Below are 21,906 nucleotides of genomic sequence, written 5' to 3' on the forward strand. Positions count from 1 at the left end.
TGTGTGTGTGTGTGTGTGTGTGTGTGTGTGTGTGTGTGTGTGTGTGTCTGTGTTGGTATGTGCGTCCCTGCAGGTAAACGTCCTAGTGATGGGAACACTGAAGAGTTTTGGCATCTTCTTTGTGGCATTCCAAGATGAGTTTGGAGCCTCATCAGAAAGCATCAGCTGGATCGGTTCCATCATGTCCAGTCTGCGTCTCTCTGGAGGTTTGTGTCAGAATGAAGCCGTCTCCGTCTGCGTCCCCTTCACAGCCCTGCATTGAGTTTAAAGACTGAATATAAAAACAATTATATTTTACTGTTTGAAGCTACTTTTCCCCCACATATTTACACATAGAAAAACATTCTACGTCTTTGTGCTTCTTCTCCAGCACCCCTTGCCTCTGTGGCCTGTGCCAAGCTAGGAACCAGGGTGACCTCCATCACAGGGGCGTTCCTCGTTAGTGGTGGTTTCCTCCTCAGTATTTTCGCCAACAGTGTGGTGTTTCTCTATGTCAGCATGGGAGTGATAGTTGGTGAGTAGAAATTTGTGGTGCGCCAAAATGCCTCAATGAGTCCCAAACCTGCTGATGACTCTAAAACCACAAAGCCAACCCAACGTATCCTCTGCAGGAGGGACAACTCTTCGTGTCTATCTAGATTCATTATTTCTCTTGTCTGCCCACATTCCTGTTGAAGACACAGTGTCTGATAATGATAACCTTCCTTATTCTTCTTAGGACTTGGTTTTGCACTACTTTACCAATCCTTCTCAGTCGTCACAGCGCTATACTTCCGAAGGAGGTTAGCAACAGCCTATGCAATCGGGCGTTCTGGGATGGGTTTGACCTTTGCCCTTGCTCCGTTCACTCAGTTGCTCCTGGACAAGTATGCTTGGCAAGGTATGCAGGAAAAAAATCTGTTAATGACTGGTGCACACTGTATAATGTATGTATGTTTTCTGGTGTATTTCTTTTTTGTGTCAGTAGAAATAGAACATATCCAAGGTGACATTTTGGGTCCTGAGGTCTCTTTGTCCCCCACAGGTGCAATGCTGATTCTTGGCGGTCTCATGCTGAATCTGGTGGCCACTGGGATGCTTCTGCGACCAATCCATGTGAAGTTTCCTGTTTCAAACCCTACCTCTTCTCCTATTCAAAAGAGCCCTGCTGCATCCATTAAGAGCTCTTCAGAGAAGGAATACACTAAGAGCTGCTTGAATGGCTCCTCTCACTTATCCAATGGCATCTCCAAAGCAGATTCATTGCCATCCCCTCCTTCTCTTCCTCCTTCTCTTCCCCACGGGGACACTGAGAACCTGGGGGGCCAATGTACTCGGGGACCCCAGGACCACTCGGTGAACCCAGAACTGACCAGACTTGTCCTCAATGGTGTGAATGGACACGAGCCTCACCATGACTTGGGTCAGTGTAAACCCACATCTCCAGACATCTCATCGGAGCTCAATGGCAGCATGAATGGGTCCACCACTGTTGGATTTTCCTCGCATGCCAGCACTCCGAATGAGGTGACCATCACAAAAACCAAAGTACTGGATTTCTCCCTGCTAAAGGACCCTTTCTTTTGTATCTACACTTGGTCCTTGGTCTTTAGCCAGCTGGCCTACTTTATCCCCTATTTCCACCTGTCCGCTCGAGCCAGAACCCTGGGCATCAATGCCATGGACGCTTCCTTCATCATCTCTGTGGCAGGTGAGGCACCCATTGGTCAACATGTTCTACTATGTTCTTATCATCCAACTTAAAGGAATAGTTTGACATTTTGGGAAATAGAGCTTACTCTCTTTTTTTGACAAAAGTTGAGAAGATTGATACCAAACACTTGTCTGCAGAGTAAATATAGCTGCAGCCAGCTAGCATAGCTTAGCATAAAGACTTAAAACAGGAGGAAACAGCTAGCTTGGCTCGGTCCAAAGGTAACAAAATCCTCCAACCAGGAACTCTAAAGCTCATTGATTTAAATGTTGGATCTCATCAACGTCAAATCTTCAGTGAACACGTTATGGCTTGCGGAACCAAGCGGATTTCCTAAAACATAGAACTGTTTTACTTATTATGCAAATTATCTCATCATCAGATTTGATTGATTTTGACAATTAAACTATGATGATTGTTCCTATAAATTGAGTTTGAGATCAAGCACAACTTCACCTCTTACGTATAGAAGCATTGTCATACTTTTCTAAGATGTACTTTAATTGTTTTAAAGTTGAAACTGGTGGATTTTATCAATTAAACTATTCTCATCACAAAATGTGTTGCAGAAATTTTCCTCGTCTGGGTTAAACGCCAGTCTGCATTGACTGTGTCTGAAATATGGATGCTCTTTAGAAATCTTACAGACTCCTGATTGAATAGACAGTGGATTGCTGCCATTTGTCTTTGAATGTGGCTTCCAGCAGGGATTTCACAGTGACTTTGAAAAGGGAGATCCAGGTTTCTTTAGGACTGGGTTTTAGGAAGCGATGCAAAAACGTCCTCAGTCAACTTTTAGGCATTAATTATTTGTGAGCTCCTCAGACTCTGGAGTCTTATGTAATGGATGTGCTTACATAAAAGCTGAACTTTGGTCCACTGGCCAGGGTGGGTGGGTTCAGCAGTATGCCATTGATGAGGCCACTCTATTATTTACAGAAAGCAGCATTAACATGTTGACCACTGCCCACATGTGCATGTAATTCTTGACGATTGCTTCGTCAGGCTTTGTGAATAATTGAAATACTCCAGACGGTGTCGTGCGTTTACGAGTTAGAGGCCTCTGTTTTGTAATCTATCCATTAGTAATCAGTCCCCAACTAACAGAGATTGTATAACATTATAATAATCTTTTAGGGCTTTGTCTTGGTTTCATTCTGCAGCTGGAAAATGACAGGAAAGGGGGAGAAAGAGGGGTTGACAAGTCTCTCTACAGGGTGAGCTAAAGGCCACTCCAGATAGTAATACATTTGATGTAAAGGTGCTTTTTAGTTAAGAATAATTACAGTTAAATGGTCACATCAATTATCACTTCTTTAGTGCTGTAAAAAAGGGAGATGATGTGAGGGACGCTATTGTCATAGTAACACAAAAAGTTCATAAATGTGTGAAATTAAATTAAATTGTTTGAATTATGCATCAATGCCTCGGCTTTTGGGGTAAGTGGTTTAAGTTACCTAAAGGACTGTTTCGGTGTCCCAAAAAGCAAAGTAATTGTAATGTACGGTATGCAGATGGCCTGTTAATATGCAGTGTTTTCTTTTGTCAACATTGGTGCAGCTGGATATAACCACTGCTGGAGGATTAAGCCAAAACTAAGATGGGTGTCAAATAACACTGCTGTATAAAATTAGACGGGATTAACTAAAATTAACTGACAAATAGGCTTTATGGGCGCTAAACCAGTCTCTACATTGTTTCTATGGCAAAAACCAGAGGACATAGAGAGTTCCCTGATGGTCTACTCTATGGGGTCACTTCTGAGCTTCACGCCAGCGATCAGTGCCGGCGAGCAGCAAGACTGACCGATTCTTTTGATTCAGACACGTTTGTTCAGTCACATTCTCTGGCCATGTGCACCGAAAGAGAGACAGAGCTAGAGAGACGGGGTGCCACCCACACCACAAAGCCACCATCCCAGTGTCCCGCTGTCCCTCTTTCCCCAAACTAGCGCTTGTCATAGAAGCCCATTGACTCAGCTGAGGGAGGGAGGCCACTGTCGTCCGGGTCAGTCTGTTCGTCAACCCTCAGCCACCAACACTGGAGCCAACTGGAGTTGCTAAGCAACACCTAACTGAGTAAAGTTGTTGGCGTGGTGACAAGAGGGGCTCCCAATTTAGTTTGAGTCCAGTCCTGAAGTGGCTTATACTTTGCAGAGGAGCACTGAGGCTGAATACGTAGAAAAGAGGAGGCAAGACAAGCCAGCTTCCACCTCAGAGAAGCTGGGAAAACCAACACGTCTTGTATAACCGCTTTGCTTTAATCTATAGTGACAAAATATCCCTCCTCGAAGCAAAGGGAATGGCACCTCTCCATGCCTTGCAACCTCCCCCTCCCTCGTCGGTTAACGCCCAGAAGCATGCATAGAGTACCTTCTCTACCTGTCAGCTCTACGGCGAGAACTAAAATTGTCCCTGATGCGGTTGGCTTAAGGTGCTACTTGGAGAGGACAAATTAAAACTGCAGTGGACTGAGTTTGAACAAGAACAGCTGCAGGCCTGAACCAATCTGCTGAGGCTAAAACACACAAACAAACTCACAACTTGTCTGTGTGCAAGCAGGGACACCCCGGGACACTGTCTTGGGTCACTAGAGGAGGACACATAAACACAGCACAGCTGCCTCATGTCATCTTTCTAACCTCGGGGGAGAGAAATGCTCTAGAGTTATGTAAGGAAAGTGTTCACTGACGAGGCATTTCATTTTTCATTCATGTGAACTTCAGTCAAAGCCTTGAAGAGTGAAGATGTAGCTGATCATCATTAATTAATTACATCAACTTGTTGATTAATTTAACCTTTATTAACAATAAAGATAAATCTGCATACTGTACGCAAACTCATCCATATTCAGCTGAACTTTCATCTGTTTCAACCTGTCAGTGGCTGCACCCTGTGCAGTTGTGGTGCAGAGGCTGAGCAAAGAATGGGTAACTGTGATCTGCATAGAACCAGTTTGTTTCATTGATCAATGGCTCAACGCCGCCTGCTTGTAGCTATTCCTGCAGCGGTCAATACACCACTGCAGTTTCCGCACTGCCTATCGCTTTCCAGTTGACCTCAGCAGAGAACAGCACATATCTGCCCAGTCATCATACCCGAGTGGAGCAAACAATCAATCAGATGCTACGGAGTGCATAATGAGTAGTTTGCCTGGGTGTTGCAAGTGTAATACAGATGTTAACAAAGGATATGTTGCCACCCACTGCTTGTGGAAACATTCTCGTTTCAGAGGAAAGGAACAACCGGGACTCCAAATAGATTTGTCTAGATGTCCCGTTTGTTATTCATGCAGACCTGTGTAGTTTAGCTGCAGCGCGTCATTCTTCCCTCATATTCTGTGTCTGCCTCACACACACACACACACACACGTGCACACACGCGCGCACACACACACACACACACACACAGACACACACACCTCCTCCTCCCAGCTTTGTTTGTAGACATTAACTGTATGATTTTAAAGGAATACTCACAAGTCCCTGCATCTAACATTTGGTAGATGCCCGCATTAACCTAGCTGCACCTGAACATTTTAGCATTTGGGTGAACTGACTGCTTTATGCATCTATCTTTTAAAAAAGCCTCTGAACATTTGCGTTGCAGTAGTAGATTAGTCCTAGTGCTTAATAATCAGTCTGCTTCATTCAGTTAATCTCTCTGGTCCTGGACATCTGTGGCTGTAGATTGGATCTGTTTTCTAAATGTTTAATGTGAAGCTTTGTGAGAAGACATTTTTGTCTAAAAGTGAATAGAGCAGTGATGCTCTGTTTTTTTGGATTCCATCACAAACTCCATTACCAAAGAGCAGGTTATACCTGCATATTTTATTGTATACTTTCCCCAGTCTGCCTCTCTTTTCTCACTGCTTCCTTAAAGAAACAGTGAGGAATATCTTACTTTACTTTACTTAACCAGGATAATCAGTACATACTTTTAAAAAGTAACAATAAGACAATCAAAGCCTAAGGAAAAAAAGGGAAGCTGACAGTTCATACTGAAGTCTCCTTTTCACTTATTTGTTACCCTTTTGCTCTCACCCCCAAGACTTACAGTTTTACTTTGACATTTCTAAGCCTCCCGTTTTGCCTTCGTTGCAGGTATCACAGAGACCATCGCCCAGCTGGCTTCGGGCTGGGTGACAGACAAGAACCTGTTCCATAAATACCATTACCACAAGGCCTACCTGATCCTCTGTGGCCTGGTCAACCTGCTCTCCCCACTGGCAACCTCTTACATCCTGCTGATGTTTTACGCTATCTTCTTTGCCATCTTCTGTGGTGGATACATGGCTCTGCTGCTGCCCGTTCTAGTAAGGAGACCACCCTATTTGAACACGCATGCTATGCATTTGTACTCTTGATGCTTTACTTCACAGGTCTCGACATATTTTATATGTAATTAACTTGGAAGAATTTAAATATGGGCTTACAGAATATCAATGGATGGATAATGAATAAACAAGGGCTCGGTTTTAAAGGCCAAGCACAACGATGGGGGTAAAATGGACGTTCTTGGGCGTCTCTAAGTGCAGAAGCTGGGTGATGTGGTAAATAGATCAGAGGGTGTGGTGATTAATAAATAAACTCAGCCAGTCACCTCACTTGTCTCCTCACTCTGAAACCGCTGTGCCAGTCACAGAGATGCATGACGACAATGGTTCAACAAATGGAAAGAGGCTTGAAGAGTTATTGAAAGTTTTGATTGAAATTTTTAGCATTACTGTGTTGTCACTGCACATTTACTTCAAGTATTGTGTTTGCCGTTGTTGATCAAATCGAACCATTGGCAGGAGATTGACATAGTGGCAGAAACAGATGTGGCTCTGAGGCGTCTATTCTCGCTCAATATCATTTGACTTTTCACAGAATCCCGCCAGCGTCAGTCTCACCATAGTGTGTAGTTAATTTACCAAGCAAGACCCCTACAGTAATCACACACTCTAATCTGTTTGAATCACAATAACTGTATTTGTGTGTTGAGACTTTTGCATTATCAATTGTGGCTTCATTACATCATTTAGTCACACACTGAGATAGAAAAGTATCCTTGACGCAGACTGTTTCCAACTGCCTTAATGGGTGCAACAACATATTAAGAGTATCCAGTGTGAATTGACATCTGGTTGGATCGCTGCTTCATCGTTAAGCTGCTGTCATCTCGTGTGCCAGAACGAGAAGCTTCCAAATGCTATGATTGTATGCATGTTTTAGACAATTTATTACAAGTCAAATGTAGACTCCTACCGTTTCCCCAAGCTTACCATACTTTTTAGTTTTTATATTGTTTGTCCTCTTCTGTAGCCAGGTATTTGTTTTCATCCTTATCATGCAGTATCAACTTGCAGATATATTTGACAGGTCTATATGTTGACTAGCATGTTGAATAGTTGTACCAGGAAGCTCAAACCATTCATCCATTTAAGATTGTTGTATTCTTTGGAAAATGCCTGTTACAATATGGTAGTAATATGAAGGAAATGTGATTTGCATAGTGTTGAAATGCATGCAAAACACTTCTTCTTCTTTCAATTTTAAAAAGCCATTAAGTAAGAATATGACCCATTAAGAACCGTGGGTTGAATTTGTTGTTCTGCTCTGCAGGTTGATCTCGTGGGGGCAGAGAAACTCAACAACTCCATGGGCTTCTCCATGTTCTTTGTCGGCCTAGGTTGCCTGACAGGACCTCCTTTGGCAGGTGAGTGGATCACGTCATGGAAAACCTTTAGTCAGACATGTGGTAACCCACCTTTCTACACTTTTAACGACCCCATACTGCATGTGTAGCCATGACGTTACTGTCCTGAAGTGATCTGTTACACAGAGGGCAAGGTGCGTGTGCGTGTGCGTGTGCGCGTGTGCGTGTGCGCGTGCGCGCGCGCGTGTGTGTGTGTGTGGATAAGTCTCTCATGAACATATATTTTTTTGGAAGGTGTTGAGGCACATATATCTATGGGGCCCTGAATTCCTTGCAGTGCCTCCAAGTGTGTGCCTGCCTGTCTGTGTGCATGCAGTCATCGAGAGTGAAAACTGAAACACACAGGAGAAAAACAGCCTATAGATAGTGCGGCCCTTAATGCCGACTGGGACTTTGGGGTCGCTTTGACAAAAATGCATACAGGGGTTACTGGGTCAAATGTCATCTTGCCTAGAAGGCTTTGAGTCACTCTGTTTAACTAATGGCAGACTGTCTTTGTTAGTCTTAGAGGGCCGTTTCTAATCTGAAATCAGTTTGTTGTTGGAGTGTGTTTCTTTTACAACAGGTTGTAGCACATTCATGAACTACGCCTTCTCTCGGTCAGCCCAAAAACATAATAAAAACTGTGTGTGCGAGTAAAACCAGTTTTCATCTTCAATACATAATGCTGAAACTTGCTTCGAGCTTGCACAACATATTCACCCACATTTTATCTGGAAAAAATAACTCTTCGTGCCCTTGGGTAATATTTGGCTCCAGTTAAACCGGGGGGTTCCCTTGAACCTATTGACATGGAGCCTGTAAACTAAGTTGGGCAGTCCCTTCAAAGGAGCATATGGATTTCGGGGTTGAAATGTGACTAATGACCCCGTTTAGGGTTGTATGGAAATAGCATGTGGCTCTGTTTACCATCCCTGCTGTTCAAGTAAGAAACGTACATGAGGTAAACTATAGTCCTTGCATGTGACAACATTGTTGTCATGTCCAGTTCTTCCGGATTGACAGCTGTTCATTAAACCTGCTGATTATCTGGTCCGGTGCTACTTTTCTGTCAAGTGAAAGGTCAACGTGGCTCATGTAAAGAAGACAAATACAACCACAGAAACTTACGAGTCACCTGCAGTGTAGTTTACACCCAAGTCACACGTGCTAGAAATGTGAGCTCTCACCATGCTGTAATCTAGACGTATGAAGAATGTAAAACTGTGTGTCAAATTAGAAACATAAAGGGTTCACTTTTTAAAAAAAATGTAATATCCATTTTGGAAAGAAATACTACCGGAAATGAATTGTACAACATTTGACAAACATATGTGTCCTCAAGTTATGTGTCTTTGTAATTTTTGGTACTATGACGTTTTTTATGACATTTATTGTGTCTTTCTAATTAAATTTTAAATGACTTTTTTAAGGTATTTCATACGATACATATTTTTTTGATGTACCACACTATAACATTTCTATTATTTTCATTTATTATGACAATCTTTTTTTCCTTTCTTTTGTCCCTTTTGTCCCATAAAATATCACTTCAAGTGTTTATTAAAGGGACCCTCTAGAGTCGAGTTTCACTTTGTTTAGCGCCTTCTAAACTGCCCTTACCCCACATGTATTGTATTATTATTCCATTACAAACTCAGTTGCAAATCTGACTTGCATACAAAGAAAATTGCACTGGCTCCTAAAGAAATGTACAAATCTTTATTGATAATTGCTCAAAATGTCATTATAGGGTATTTCGAAAAAAATATTGTTCTAGTATTTATACACAAAAATGTAAGAAATACAACTATGGTTGTTTTATTTGCATGCAAAGGGATTTTATCCCAACTCATTTTGTGCCTTTTCCATTGAAAGTCCATGTGTGCCTGTGAATCAATATTGATTCCAAGTTTTAAAAATGTCTTTTGAAAAATAAGATACAGCATGAAATCAACACTTCAAACAGGCTTCCTCAGCTTTAATGAAGTTATGTTATATAAATGAAACGTGCTGTGTATTACTCAACAGATGGACAGGCTCTTAAAGTGTTCCTGTTTTTGTGTTTTGCAGGCTTCCTGTACGACTACACTCAGACTTACGACTGCTCTTTCTACCTGGCCGGGCTCTGCTATCTGCTCTCCTCTCTCTCTCTGTTCCTGGAGCCGCTGGCTCAGCGCTGGAAGAACAGCAACGAAGTGACCCGGACCAAGAGAGCAGAAAGCAGCTGTAAGACCAACGGCTGCTTCACCCCCGACCACCTGCAGAACGGCGCTGTGTAGGAATGAATCCCAGGGAAGGACTTCGATCTTGAACCAGCATGCTCACAACTTGCCATGGGCCTGCATACCTTGGACCTTGGACTCCAGCTTAAAGTTGTGACCAAGTGACCCTTCATTTCAGCAGGAGCGAATCATGGGCCGAGGAAACCACAGTAACATTTCTAAGAACATGCAGTTCTCGGGACGATGGCGAATAGATGAATATGTTGAACTTTTAAAGAGCCAAACTTTTAGCGTTCTGCTAAATATTTTACTTCCGATTCTTGTTCCTATCAGACGCACATGCATCCAAACTGAGACATACATCATCCAGCATATTTTAATACTAGCTGCTTTGCAACCTTAACTTGTTAAAACACAATCTAAATCTGTTTTCCAATGCAACAACAAAACTGCATTCACTTTGCGCCATCTTTTTATTGCTGGAATCTAAGCTATGCCGTTGAGCTTGAATGTGTGACGGCATTAATGGAAGCACATATCAATGAAGCAATACTTCTCACTCGATTTCTGAGGAAGCTTTTACCTGTGTCTGTAAACCTGTACTCACTGGTATGCACTTTGGGCCAAGTTGTGATTATGCTGCATGACATTTCCTCTGACCTTTTTAAATGCCAGATAGTTAAGATACTGAACAACCACTTAAAGTGAAAAGTTGGCGCCTTTCATGTGGATGTCCAATCAGGTAAATGTAGACAATTCAAGCAATGCATTCCTCAGTGACACCTATATTGAAAAAGGAAACTGATTTCTGCAGCTGACGGAGCCAGCTGTGCCTATATGTACCATTGCACGTGAACTTCTGACACCAGAGGGTCCCTGCCAGCCATATCCTCTTGCAGGTCAAATGTAGCCGCTGCCTTTCTTCGGCTGTATACTCTGGCTCGAATAATAGGGCTGGATATCAGAGTCAGCCAAGTTACTGCTAAATGTGTCCTCGTCCAAAACAGCCACTGCTCTCCTATTTTTGGAAATGTAGCTAGTTTGCAATACAAGTAAATAGAACAAGTAAGTTGTGTTTTTGAGCAGCATCTAGACTAGAGCATGCCTTGAAGCCATGTACGTCACTGAACGCAGAAAGAGCAACTCGTATTGCAGCTGCAAAATCAGCTGTCTGGGTCAATTTAGCACACACCGAGGAATGTATTGCTTCAAACGACTACACATTTACCATCAACACTGATTGGACTTCAAAAATAGAAGGTAGCAAAACCCCCCTCTAATTGCAGCCTGCCTCCATGACACAATGTGCAACCTGCTCTTCAAAGCCAAAAAGCAGCAACTACTTCATTCTAATAATCTCTTGCCCCCAACTGGATTGTTGTAGGCACAGGGGCAGATTGTGTGGCATGTGCTATAGCATTTAGAGATATTACCATATTCAAATCTTTATTGTTGATATGCTGGCTGCTTCAACTAGTTCAGCATACTTAGACATTTAAACTTCAAAATGTTGATCTCATTTCGGACACTTGTCCTTCTGTTCAGATGTTTTGATATCTTTGCCCCATATATTATAATGGACAGTGTTCAAAGTTTAAACATTTTATTTTTCTCTTTAACCCCTTCATACTCATTCATACCTTCATCTAACAGTGTTTGTGCTTAACATTAGTTCAGTTGTTTCATACCTCATGGTTTTTCTGCAAGTGCAGTTGATGTTAAAAACTTCTTTTCAGAACTTTTCAGGAATTGTGTGTGTGTGTGTGTGTGTGTGTTGCTAACACTTCAACTAACACCTCAGCCTCTAGCAACGCTTACAAGTCAACTAACAGTTCAGAGTATTTCAGGCCTAAACTTCAACTGACACTTCAACTTCTTTAATCACGTTCTACCACATTGTGACCTGTTTAGTGTTTGCAAGCGAGCACACCTTTCTTTGGAACTTATCAAACTCAGCGGTGACTTTTTTTTTAAATCCCACAGACTAGACACTGCCTCCTTCTTTTTCTGGTTCAGTAGTGACTTGTTTTAATAACTTGATGTTCACATTGTGTTTTACTTGGCAGCACCTGGAGACTACAAAACAATCACGCATAGCTCATTGTCTGTGAGCTGTTCTATGCAAGTCCACACGGAGAGAGATTTCTGTAATCGACAGCTCACTTGCACATCATTTTAACTGTTAACTGCAAAGATACCAAGCCCTGAAAGAAGAAGCCTGTTTGGTCGAGATTTAAGTATGATTCCTAAATATATTGATCACAGTTCGGACTGCTGATGAGCTCCGATGAATAGCAGGGTTTTCTGTGTCATTGTGTGTGATTAAGAGTCATTTTGTCCACCTTGAATGTCTGTTAATCGCTGACTCACTGTGTTATAAAGATGTTTTGCTGTTGTTTCATTTAAACTGGACTGGTAGTTGTCCAGCCTTTACAGTGCCTGCAGGCAGCCGATTAATGGCAATGCAATTTAAAATGATATTGTGTTTATGTTTGGGAGTATGATGGTTGTTCAATCTTTTTTCTAATGTAATAGAGGGTTTTTGTGTTTTCAGTGAATATTTTGTTTTTTCACCACCGTTTGCCTTACAAGGTACTGCATTGTATCTTTACTAACCTTCCTGTGATGTCAGCCAAAGACACATTAGAAACCTACCTACTACTTGAAGCTTATTATTAGTAAAAACATAGTTTGGACTGTCTATATGATTGAAACCACGATGATCACCCATCATTCTGTCATTTCAAAGTCTTAACCGAGGGCGGACCAGAATCCAGTGACGGACATGTTTTGTTACGCTGCCCTCTTGTGGTGAGGGAAAGCCTCTACACAAAGAATGCTGCCTCAATTAGTACCAAATTATTCCCCCTCATCTCACTTTCACAATACTGATCAAGGCTCTTTGTATTGTTTCAGTAACGACAGTCACGCACAAAAGCTCTTTTTGGCTCACGAGTTCCATTCACCACCAGTTTGCTTTTGTGATTGAGGGCCACTGAATATTTTGTACCATAATAAATCTCTTATGAAATGTATGATGCTTTAAGTAGATTTTGGTTTGGGATTATTTTACTTGTTAGTTATCTAGATATTTTAAAGAATTTTATGTTTGAGCAATATCTTGAAATCATTTTCATGTCCCTCTGGAGATGTCTTAAACACCACTGATGATGAACTGGGTTCTGTTTGATTTTATGTTTGTGTTGCAGCAAATGCATTTATGGGTAAAGCACTGTTTTGTCACTCTGGCTCTTGGACTTTTGAACTGATAGTTTAGAAAACATGCTTAATCAATCATAGATATCCGAGTTCTTCCCTCGAGTTCCCTTTTTAAGCCTTGTAACAGTGCGCAGTCAGCTGAAATAAACTGGCATGCGACTCAAGTCTGCTCTTGTTTGATTGGGATAATAAATGAACTGATACCACGCCAACGGCTATCTCTCTGGAGAAAAACACTCACAAGTTGCAACATCTTTTACATGTTTTATTGACACATTTTGGAGACAAACCGACGGCATTAAACAACATGATTTAGACTATATTATTACATTCATTTCCACCGTGGGTTTAAAAGTAGACCCAACAAATGCTTGTAATTATTTGACATGGTAAATAAAAGGGTTCAACATGTTATATCAATCAGATTGTTAATGTACTGTTAATCAAAGCAAACAGGTTACTTACAGTAGATGCCATCTAGTGTGTGGATTGGAGGCCTGGAAGCAAAGGGATGCATCAACTGCTCCACTGTACCTCTGTATAGGAAACATAACAACACGGTTTAATCTTGACAGCAGTTTACAGTGTAAAGGATTTGAAGATGATTGATTGTGCTGGTTATCGACATAATATTCAAGTGAGTGCTTTAAACCTCAATGAACATAACATAAATCAAGTGTGAAATCGTATTTGACACATTTGTGGCTTTTATAGATTTTTGATGTTATATGGTATAGATGTTTGTTTTGTAGTAAATCAGTTCTTTCTAACAGAATTACATGAGCAAATATGACATGAGATTTGTGGAACTGAGATATGAATGTTGAATGTTGAATGCCATATTGTACACCAGTATACAACACGATGAGATGTCTTACTTACACTAATACTACATTACAAAGGATTATAGGCAACAACTCTGATCTGGAAATCTGGTGACACATTGACCGGACTCAGAATAACTTAATTTCTCCAGATGTAGATCAATTCACAAAGTAGCCTTTAAAATTGGTGAAACTTGAGAATTCCTTGTATTAAGAGGGTGTAAGAGGGCCTATTTTGTTAACACGGTGTATGAAGACAAAAGCTAATACCTCATTTTTGAACAAAACAAACAAGCATCATATTGCTGCTCGATATATATTGATTTGTGAATATCTACTTGCATACCTCTCTGGTTCTGGTTTGACACACATACAGCTGCTCATACAGCCCCGATATACTGGGAGTAAAGAGAAAGCATACTGGCACTGAAACGCCAGCCGTCAGGTTAAACAGTCAAGTATTGGCCACAGATTGATTTTGTTTCACAAGCTACATGTTGATTGATAACTGATGGGATGTGATGGATTTAAAAGGTCATGGACTTTAAATCTCACATTCATATTCTCCATTGTGTTAACTGGAGGTTATTATTTGTGGCCTTCAGTCATTAGTACTCCGAATGCAAAAGACAATTTTCTGCTAAAAAACATTTTCTTATGTGACTACAGTTCCTTTAAATTACATTTGCCTAACTGATGTTAATACTTTAAGCTTGAACAAGAAATAATCTTTCTTTAAGCAGGATCAATAACATTATCTTTGATGAGGAGGGGCTTACTCACAACGTTAAACATGAAAGAATGTGAGTCTTAAAAGAGATGTGAACCATGTTAGATCTTCATGACCGTAGGTCCTGCAGCAGAGTGCCAAGATGAACATTTAAGTGAATGATAACGATCACAAGTTGGTTTTGCATCAACTGCTGTACCTTCACTGTAAAATGTCAACCTTTTACGTCAATTTGGCAATGAATGTAAACAAACATCTACATGACTTCAGTATATTATCAAGAGTATACATTCAGGTATTAAAATGTTCACTATCACAACTTATAATTCAGTTTTGTTGAGTTTCAAGCCGCTGATGGGAGCAGCACTATGTGCAGTGAGTTATTGTTGGCATTAAACGACCCTGTTATCTTGCACTATTTAATTTCTGCCATCAGTGTGAATAACCTCAGTAGTGTCTCTGGCTGAAGACTAGTGTGCCATTTTGCATGTGTTATTGTAAAAGCATGTGGTGCTGACACTTTATACTTACCACTGCTGCCTGAGCCACCGATACAGACCCGGCAGACAGCTCTCCCTCTCCTTACTCACCCTCATGTCGTTTCTATACAGCAGTCAAAGATACCAGCTCCGTCCGGGGTGTCTGCTGTGCATGAGTGTGATTTGTCAGGTAGACTGTGAGAGGAAAGCAGGAGCTCCATGGTCCTCAAGATGGCAATGTTTCTCTAGTGAAGTGAGGGGTCCTTCTCAGCACAGAACACAGCATTTGTTTTCACATTAGCATGACTAAAATGGATGGTAGGAGGAAATGGAAAACTTTCTTTCCTGTGCAAAGTGGCCGTAAACTTATAAAAAGGGCATTGGCAAAATAAACAGGTCTCCTAGAGGAATTTGGGAGAGGCTTTGGGGTCCGCAGTGTGGATTCCTTCCAGCAGTGTCAAAAAGGGTAAGCAATTTGGCCTGTTGGCATTTCATTTCCATGCTGCAGCAGACCTCAGATGACGATGGAATACAGCTTCAGCACCGCAATACACACTTCTTCACTCGTCTCCTCGGAGAGGGTTCAATCAGAGGAGAACACGAAGATGGGGGCAAACAATATTCCTAGCTGAGGTTTGGGGCCAATCCTCTTCCCTGATTAAGTCAAATCAAATCATAACCGGGCAAAGCATAATAAAGACAAATCACCCCAGTGGTTCAGCTTGGCCTCTGCAGTGAGACAGCTGGAACTGTAGACGCTATGGAAATTTCAGAGAGGTGTTGCCCACAATCTCCTGAGTGGAGTGTGTGTGACGGCCGGTGATGGGATTTCCTCAGCTCCTATTCAGGACCAGGAACAATGCACATGAAACCTTTAGAGTAGAGAGCAGGGAAGACAACAGGTTACTGGCTCCTGCCCTCGACTCCCAAACTGCACCGCTGTCTGCGTCTGCCACTGCTTCACACTGCAAACTGGCTGTAAACAACAGGCAGCGGAGAGGCTCCTCGATCCTGTTCAGGTGTTCACGTTGCCAACAGGAAACGTTGACGGTATAACGGAGACTCATGGGGGAGTGATTTATGACAGGCAACTTAGGAGCTCAGAACAGGCCTGTAAGCAAACAGCGATCCTCACGCGATACAGGCGTCTCTCTTCACTGGTGCTAAACAAACTGCAAATTGTCTCCCTCGTGTGCAGAAACAAAATTTCAAGTGACAACTCCGTCGAAACACAATAAGGTATGGCAGCGTGTTCCTTCAATTCACTTCCATCGAAGAAACATGTTTCCCTTCAAATGAACAATTTATTGATAATCGGTCACATTAAGTGCCCAAATGCACTTGCAGGTATGTGAACAGCTTCGCATGGGCTCTATGGATTTTCCTTTCCCATGACATCAAAGTGTACATTGCTCAATTTTTCCATTTAAAACAGAAGTCATCACAGGTGCAGTTGGGATACACAACTTAAAAGTTGCCTCATTAGCGAGGACTCACAAACACCTTCTCTGCAGAGAGTTTCGTCTCTGCGCTCGTCTCCTCGAGAGTCCAACGTTGAAGTGGGTGTGATGTTCACACAGAACAAGTTTGTTTTCAATACACATTAAACCATAATCAGCGGTTTTCTATTGCATGACAAACATCCAATGGCAAAACAAAATTCGATAAGTAGGCCTTGGGAACATGTTGGCAGGCATGAGTTGTATCGTGTCCAATTTATACCTCTAAAATATGATTCAAACATGAACATGAAAGTGTTTCTAAAACGTTAAAATGACTCAGACCTACTTACTGAACAAAGAGCAGGTTTTTGTCACTTTGTACCAACGTATTACTGATACTGAATATTATTATTATGATTTGAGGACCTACTGGCTTCAGAGCAATAAATGAAACAACACAAAACTCTAAGCTTTTTTTTTTTTTATCCATTACTACTGTAGTTTTTCATAGATCACATTACACAACCATTTCTAAGGTAGGGATGCACAAAATAAAATATGAAGTAAAAAATATGAAAAACATGTTAGTATTTGCTTTACTATGCTATGCGCGTCACGTTATGGGCTGTTCCCTGGGCGAAAATATCACATCTGTTAGTATTCAGCATTCCAAATAGAGTTGACGTAACAATTTAGTTTCACCAGTGGACACACACTGAGTTCATTGTCTATCTTGCAATTTGGTGTTCCAACACTGAGGAACACATTAATAAAAAATACTCTCAAATCCAAACCATGAAACTGAACGTTATTTATCTCTTTTTTAACAGAATTCACAACATGTTGTGACTGAATTCACAACATTATGTGCCAGTGTTTCTAGAGACGTTTTAACCGGGGACCTTCAAAATGTTTTCCAACTTTGAGAGCACACACACGCAAAACACATCGCATAACTCTTGCAGTACACCGCACTCCATCCACCAAACAGTTTTAGCTATCGTGTTGACATCAGGGAGGTTACCCGATGATGGAAGCCTAAAACTTCTGGTGAGTGTGGTGTGCCGGAGAAAAGTTGTGCGAAATGTTTCGGCCTCCAAAATGATTTTTTTGTCTTGATTGGCTTTGTAACTGCAGTACCAAACCATTAACTCCACCTTCACAGAGAACCGTCAGTTAAGAAATGCTCAGTGGTAGAAATATTATTGCACTGTAATTCAAAGCCTTGAAAAGGGATGTTTTTCTGATTCTCCTCATGTAAAAGCCTATAGACACAATAACACCTATACAATCTAAGGTAATGCAGTATAACAGCCTGGACACAAACATGACCTTTTTAAACTTGTACATTTCAGCTTGTTGTTAACACAGTCAGGGAGGCGTGGCCTCAACACTATAGTAGCCTGTGAGGCTATTGTTTGTGGTATTATTGTAGTGGAGGTGTTGTTGTGTCTACTCAGTGCAAATCTGGTTTGTTTTTTTAGTTTTTTTAATTCTTTTCTCGTAGTAGAGTTGGAAACCTGTTTTTAAACCTGTAAATTAACCAAAAAAACAGTTTTCTATATGCCTCATCTATTCTTAAATTAAATGTAGTCAACAAGTGCTCCTCATATTTTAATATGTTCTGACTGAATTACTGCAGGTTTTTGACTGTGAGCAATTAAAAATTATTTCAAATACACACATCCTTTTAGTTTAGTAGGAGGGCAGGGTTTGCTATTTTAGTGGATTACATGGTAACATACAAACACTCAAGAACCATACTAGTGTACCCCATAATGCAGAACACACAGCATGCAATAGTTACTGACATACAGCAGATTTCTTTTTTTTTTCTTTTTTTTCTTTTTACACCACTTGAACTTGTGTGTGTGTTCTGATTTTTTTTTTTTAAGATGCTCCACGAACCACAATCATGACCAGATAGTCCTCTTCACTTTTAGCCAGAGCTTTGGCAGAGGAATCCAGGAACTGCTGGGAGAAATCACAGGGAGGGAAAGCATGAAGAACCCCTGTGTTGTCTTTATCTCTGCTCCCTCCCACAGGTAGGCTGATGACTCCAGCTGCTTGTTTTTGGTTGAGGTAGGACACCAGGTTGCGAAGCGGCCGCTGAGTCGAGGCTGCAGGGTCAGACGAAGACGAATCCTCTGTGGTCCCAGGAACTGCCAGCAGGATGGCGTAGCCACCGGGACCCGCCACCTTGATGCGCCGGGACACTTCGTCAAGCTTGGGCTGGTCCAGACGGAGACGCTGGGTGATCTTTAGCTCGCTCACCTGCCGCCCTGATGTGCCCTCAACAAGCAGGTCGCTGGCTACATTGTGATCGCCCTCCAGCAGGTGCATGTTGGCCGGGAAGTTGCTGTTCTTGAGTAGCAGCATACCATGCCAGGCCAGACTGAGTTTTGTGCCGTCTGGTTTGGACGGCTGGCCTCCCTTGGAATTGTTCTCAGAACGTTCTCTTTTGGCCGGCCCTTTACCACCATCACCGGCTTTGCGCTTACGCTCTCCAACTGATGAAACACTGCTGCTTGGTGGTCCCTTGTCAGAGAGACTCTGGCTTTTGAGTCTCCGTTCAGCCACACTTTTTTCCAGGCTGCCGTGACGTTCTCGTGCCGGAGAGGGTCTCTCGGCCCGCGGAGGGCGCTCCGGGTCACTGAAGCGCCCTCCATCTCTGCTGCTACCTCCAGGACTGCCATCTGGAGAAGCACGTCTACGCCTTACTGTCCTCTCAGTGCTGTCAGGGGAGTGGTCTATATGGCGTCCGTCCTCCATTATACGCCGCTTGCGTGCAGGTTCTCGTCCCTGTAGCTCTCGTTCCAGCGACCAGGGCTCTCGTGCCCGCCGCTCACGTTCCAAGTGCTCCAGAGGCTCAAAGGGTGAAGCACGTACCCGATCACGAATAGCTGGATTGGGCCACTCAGTTCCAGGAAAGAGCTCTCTTTCCCTGAAATGAAGTGGCGGTGGAGTCCGTTCCCTGACCCTCAGAGGTTCAGGTGTGGCACGGTGGACAAATGACTCCGCCACCATGTCAAACGGTGGTATTGGGAGAGGCTGCAGGAACTGCTGCTGGTAACGATGCTCAGTGTCAGCAAAGTCCACTCTAAGTCTTCTCTCTGGACCTCCCAGGGGAAAGCCCCTCATGTGTGTGCACGCCGCTTGTGCAGCATCCAAACTTTCATACTGAATGTAGGCCCAAGTGTCCCCCTTTCTGTAGTCAATGGTCCTTATAGTGCCAAAGCGATCAAACTCTCTTGCTAGGGCAGCTACAGGAACCCAGGGTCCGAGTCCACCCACCCACAGGCGTGTGGTGGGAGTTGCTTTCCCATAACCTATCTTTATGGGGTTGTGGCCGACTATTTTGCCAGACATACTAAGTTTAGCACGGTGAGCCATGTCAAGATTCTCAAATTTCAGAAATCCATATGTGCTGGTTTGTCCTCGTGTGGGTCTTTTAATGTCCACTTCAGTTATGACCCCAAACCTGTCAAAAGCTCTCCTCAGGTCCGCCTCTGTAACAGTTATGTCCAGATTGCCTAAAAACAACGTCCTATTGGCTCTTTGGTCATCTTCTGGAGATATAAAGTCCTCCTCGCGAAAAGCTGCTCGCTCTGCAATGAAAGCGGGGCGTGCCCTGGCTTCAAACAGGGCAAACTCCCTCTCCCGCTCCAGCTCTCTGGGCAAAGGGGGCGGCGGGGGAGGGGGGAGCCGTCCCAAGGCCAGCTGCTGCAGCCGGTAGTCTCTGTATCCGAGCCCGGTGGGCGAGAGGGGTCTCTGCAAATGTCTGTGGCTTTGAGCTGCACCATACAAGTCCCTCTCCACGGGGGAGCGGCTTCTCCTCCTGTTTATGTACACGGCCTCGATTTTCAACGGACGATCGTAGAGCACCAACCGTCCCCTCGCGTGCTTAGCGGCTCTGGCGTCCTCCGGCTTCCTGAAATTCACGAACGCTATCCGCTCGTCGTTGCTACGGCTTATCTTAACGCTCACGTCTCCGAATTTCTTAAACTCGTGAAAGAGTCCGTCCTCTATGTCTTCGTCGCTCAGCTGGGTGCCGAGGTCGCTTATTTTGAGTGTTTTGTACTCACTCTCGGTGCTCGGCGGCTGCACCCGCTGCTCCGCCCGTGAAGCGGTCCTCGGTGAGGCTAAGTCCAGCGTGAGGCTCAGGCTGTGGTTCTTACCGATGGAGCTAGCGGCAGCAGACTGACAACTGTGGTTATTTCCAGTCCGACTGTGACCGTCAAAATCTCTGTCTCTTTTTTCACCGAGTAGACTCCTTCTCGTCGAGCCGCCGTCGCTTTTAGCCGAGCTATTTCCATTATTACTCCCACTGGAAACGGAGAGAGCCCCCATTTTCTTGCTGGTCGGGTGGCATCCTCCCCTGTCTCGTATGTCGTCCAAGGCCCGGGAGCGTTTTTTGATCGGCGACCGCTCTTTACCTTTCATTTCAGTCCACACGGAGCCGACCCTCGGGACACCTGGGCTTTGTATTGCTGTTTCTGCAACTGAGTGCAGAAAATTGTTGAAATGAAAAACGGATTTATTCACTGACCCTGCGGCAAAACAACAACAGCCGCCATTTTGTACAGATTAATGGGAAGGCCCGCCCCTGCGACCTGATTGGTTAAAAAGCAGGGTGGAAAACTTTTAAGCACATGTCAATCACCCACTGGGACGTTTAAATGTAAATATGTATTTATTCGTTTTCACTTTAGTAATCCTGCACCAATTAGCAATTTACTGCAAATTAACACAAAACACCAACACTATCTGTGGCCTGTTATAAATCAACACCTCTCTGACATTGTCTCAATACTAAGCATTATAAACACAACAAGGTAGCGTTTATTTAGGGATTTACAATTTATTGCAGGGCTATTTGAATATATGATTTCGTGAGCTGGCCCTGTTTTTTGTTCATCCCCAGTCAAAGTACCTAACTATTATTATGTAAAATGTGTCTCCATCGTTTTACATACGTGGACCTCATACCACAAGGTGGCAGTATTTGAACAGGAGCTCAAAGGGTACAGTAAGCACACAAGCTCATAAATTACTGTAAAATGACTTTGGATATACACATGGCCCTTCTGTGGGTATGTGGACAAATAAAAGCTGCTGATAAACAACTTGTAATGAATTTTCTCATATGTATACAGTTGCTATGCTCCAGTCATAACTGTATTGTCAGTTAATTGGGTATATTTTAGGTATTTTAATATGTTACACCTGAGCACCTGGTTACTTTTAGTTACATTACTTTCCTTTTTTGAGGTGAAAGCAAAACTAAGATAATCCTAGTATTTGGCCTTTTCTTGTCCTTTATTTGAGTTATTTACCATTTAGGAGTCAAAGGAATGTTTGAATCAAACACTTCTACAAACCACTTCTTGCACTTCTGGATAGGTGTACAACATGTTGTGCACACTCAACAATTAAATGCAAATAGTCAACTCAGTGTGGCAACTATTTTTTTTACCCTTCAAATGATGAACTGTTAAATTAAGTTCAATGTCTTGAAGCAGCTAAATACATTATGGTGTTGAACTCGCCTCACTCCGCTGTTTGACTGTGTTACAGAGAAGGCCGCAGTGTGCAACCACATTGTTTAGCTTAGTG

At 42.8% G+C, this 21,906-nt stretch overlaps 2 protein-coding genes across 4 annotated transcripts in view; one reads left to right on the forward strand and one right to left on the reverse strand.

Moving 5' to 3' along the window:
• Positions 1–13,235, forward strand: part of slc16a4 (solute carrier family 16 member 4) — a 19,901-nt gene extending 6,666 nt beyond the window's left edge. For all 3 annotated transcript variants that reach the window (XM_031844930.1, XM_031844929.1, XM_031844931.1), the window contains exons 5-11: positions 74–206; positions 371–514; positions 719–880; positions 1,025–1,690; positions 5,796–6,007; positions 7,299–7,392; positions 9,445–13,235. In XM_031844930.1, coding sequence (XP_031700790.1) covers positions 74–206; positions 371–514; positions 719–880; positions 1,025–1,690; positions 5,796–6,007; positions 7,299–7,392; positions 9,445–9,653 — 1,620 coding nt within the window. In that variant the 3' untranslated portion in view covers positions 9,654–13,235. The remainder of the gene's footprint in view (positions 1–73; positions 207–370; positions 515–718; positions 881–1,024; positions 1,691–5,795; positions 6,008–7,298; positions 7,393–9,444) is intronic.
• Positions 13,066–20,876, reverse strand: rbm15 (RNA binding motif protein 15). The gene has a single exon (XM_031844928.1). The coding sequence runs from the start codon at positions 20,731–20,733 to the stop codon at positions 18,181–18,183; it is 2,553 nt and encodes an 850-aa protein (XP_031700788.1). The 5' UTR covers positions 20,734–20,876; the 3' UTR covers positions 13,066–18,180.
• Positions 20,877–21,906: the final 1,030 nt, after the last annotated feature.

This window comes from Anarrhichthys ocellatus, unplaced genomic scaffold (genome assembly GCF_004355925.1).
Source record: "Anarrhichthys ocellatus isolate YVR2014 unplaced genomic scaffold, GSC_Weel_1.0 scaffold5, whole genome shotgun sequence".
Lineage (NCBI taxonomy): Eukaryota > Metazoa > Chordata > Actinopteri > Perciformes > Anarhichadidae > Anarrhichthys > Anarrhichthys ocellatus.

Excerpts from the sequence above, each read along its gene's own strand:
- rbm15 (XM_031844928.1), bottom strand. The coding sequence starts at position 20,733 with ATGAAAGGTAAAGAGCGGTCGCCGATCAAAAAACGCTCCCGGGCCTTG.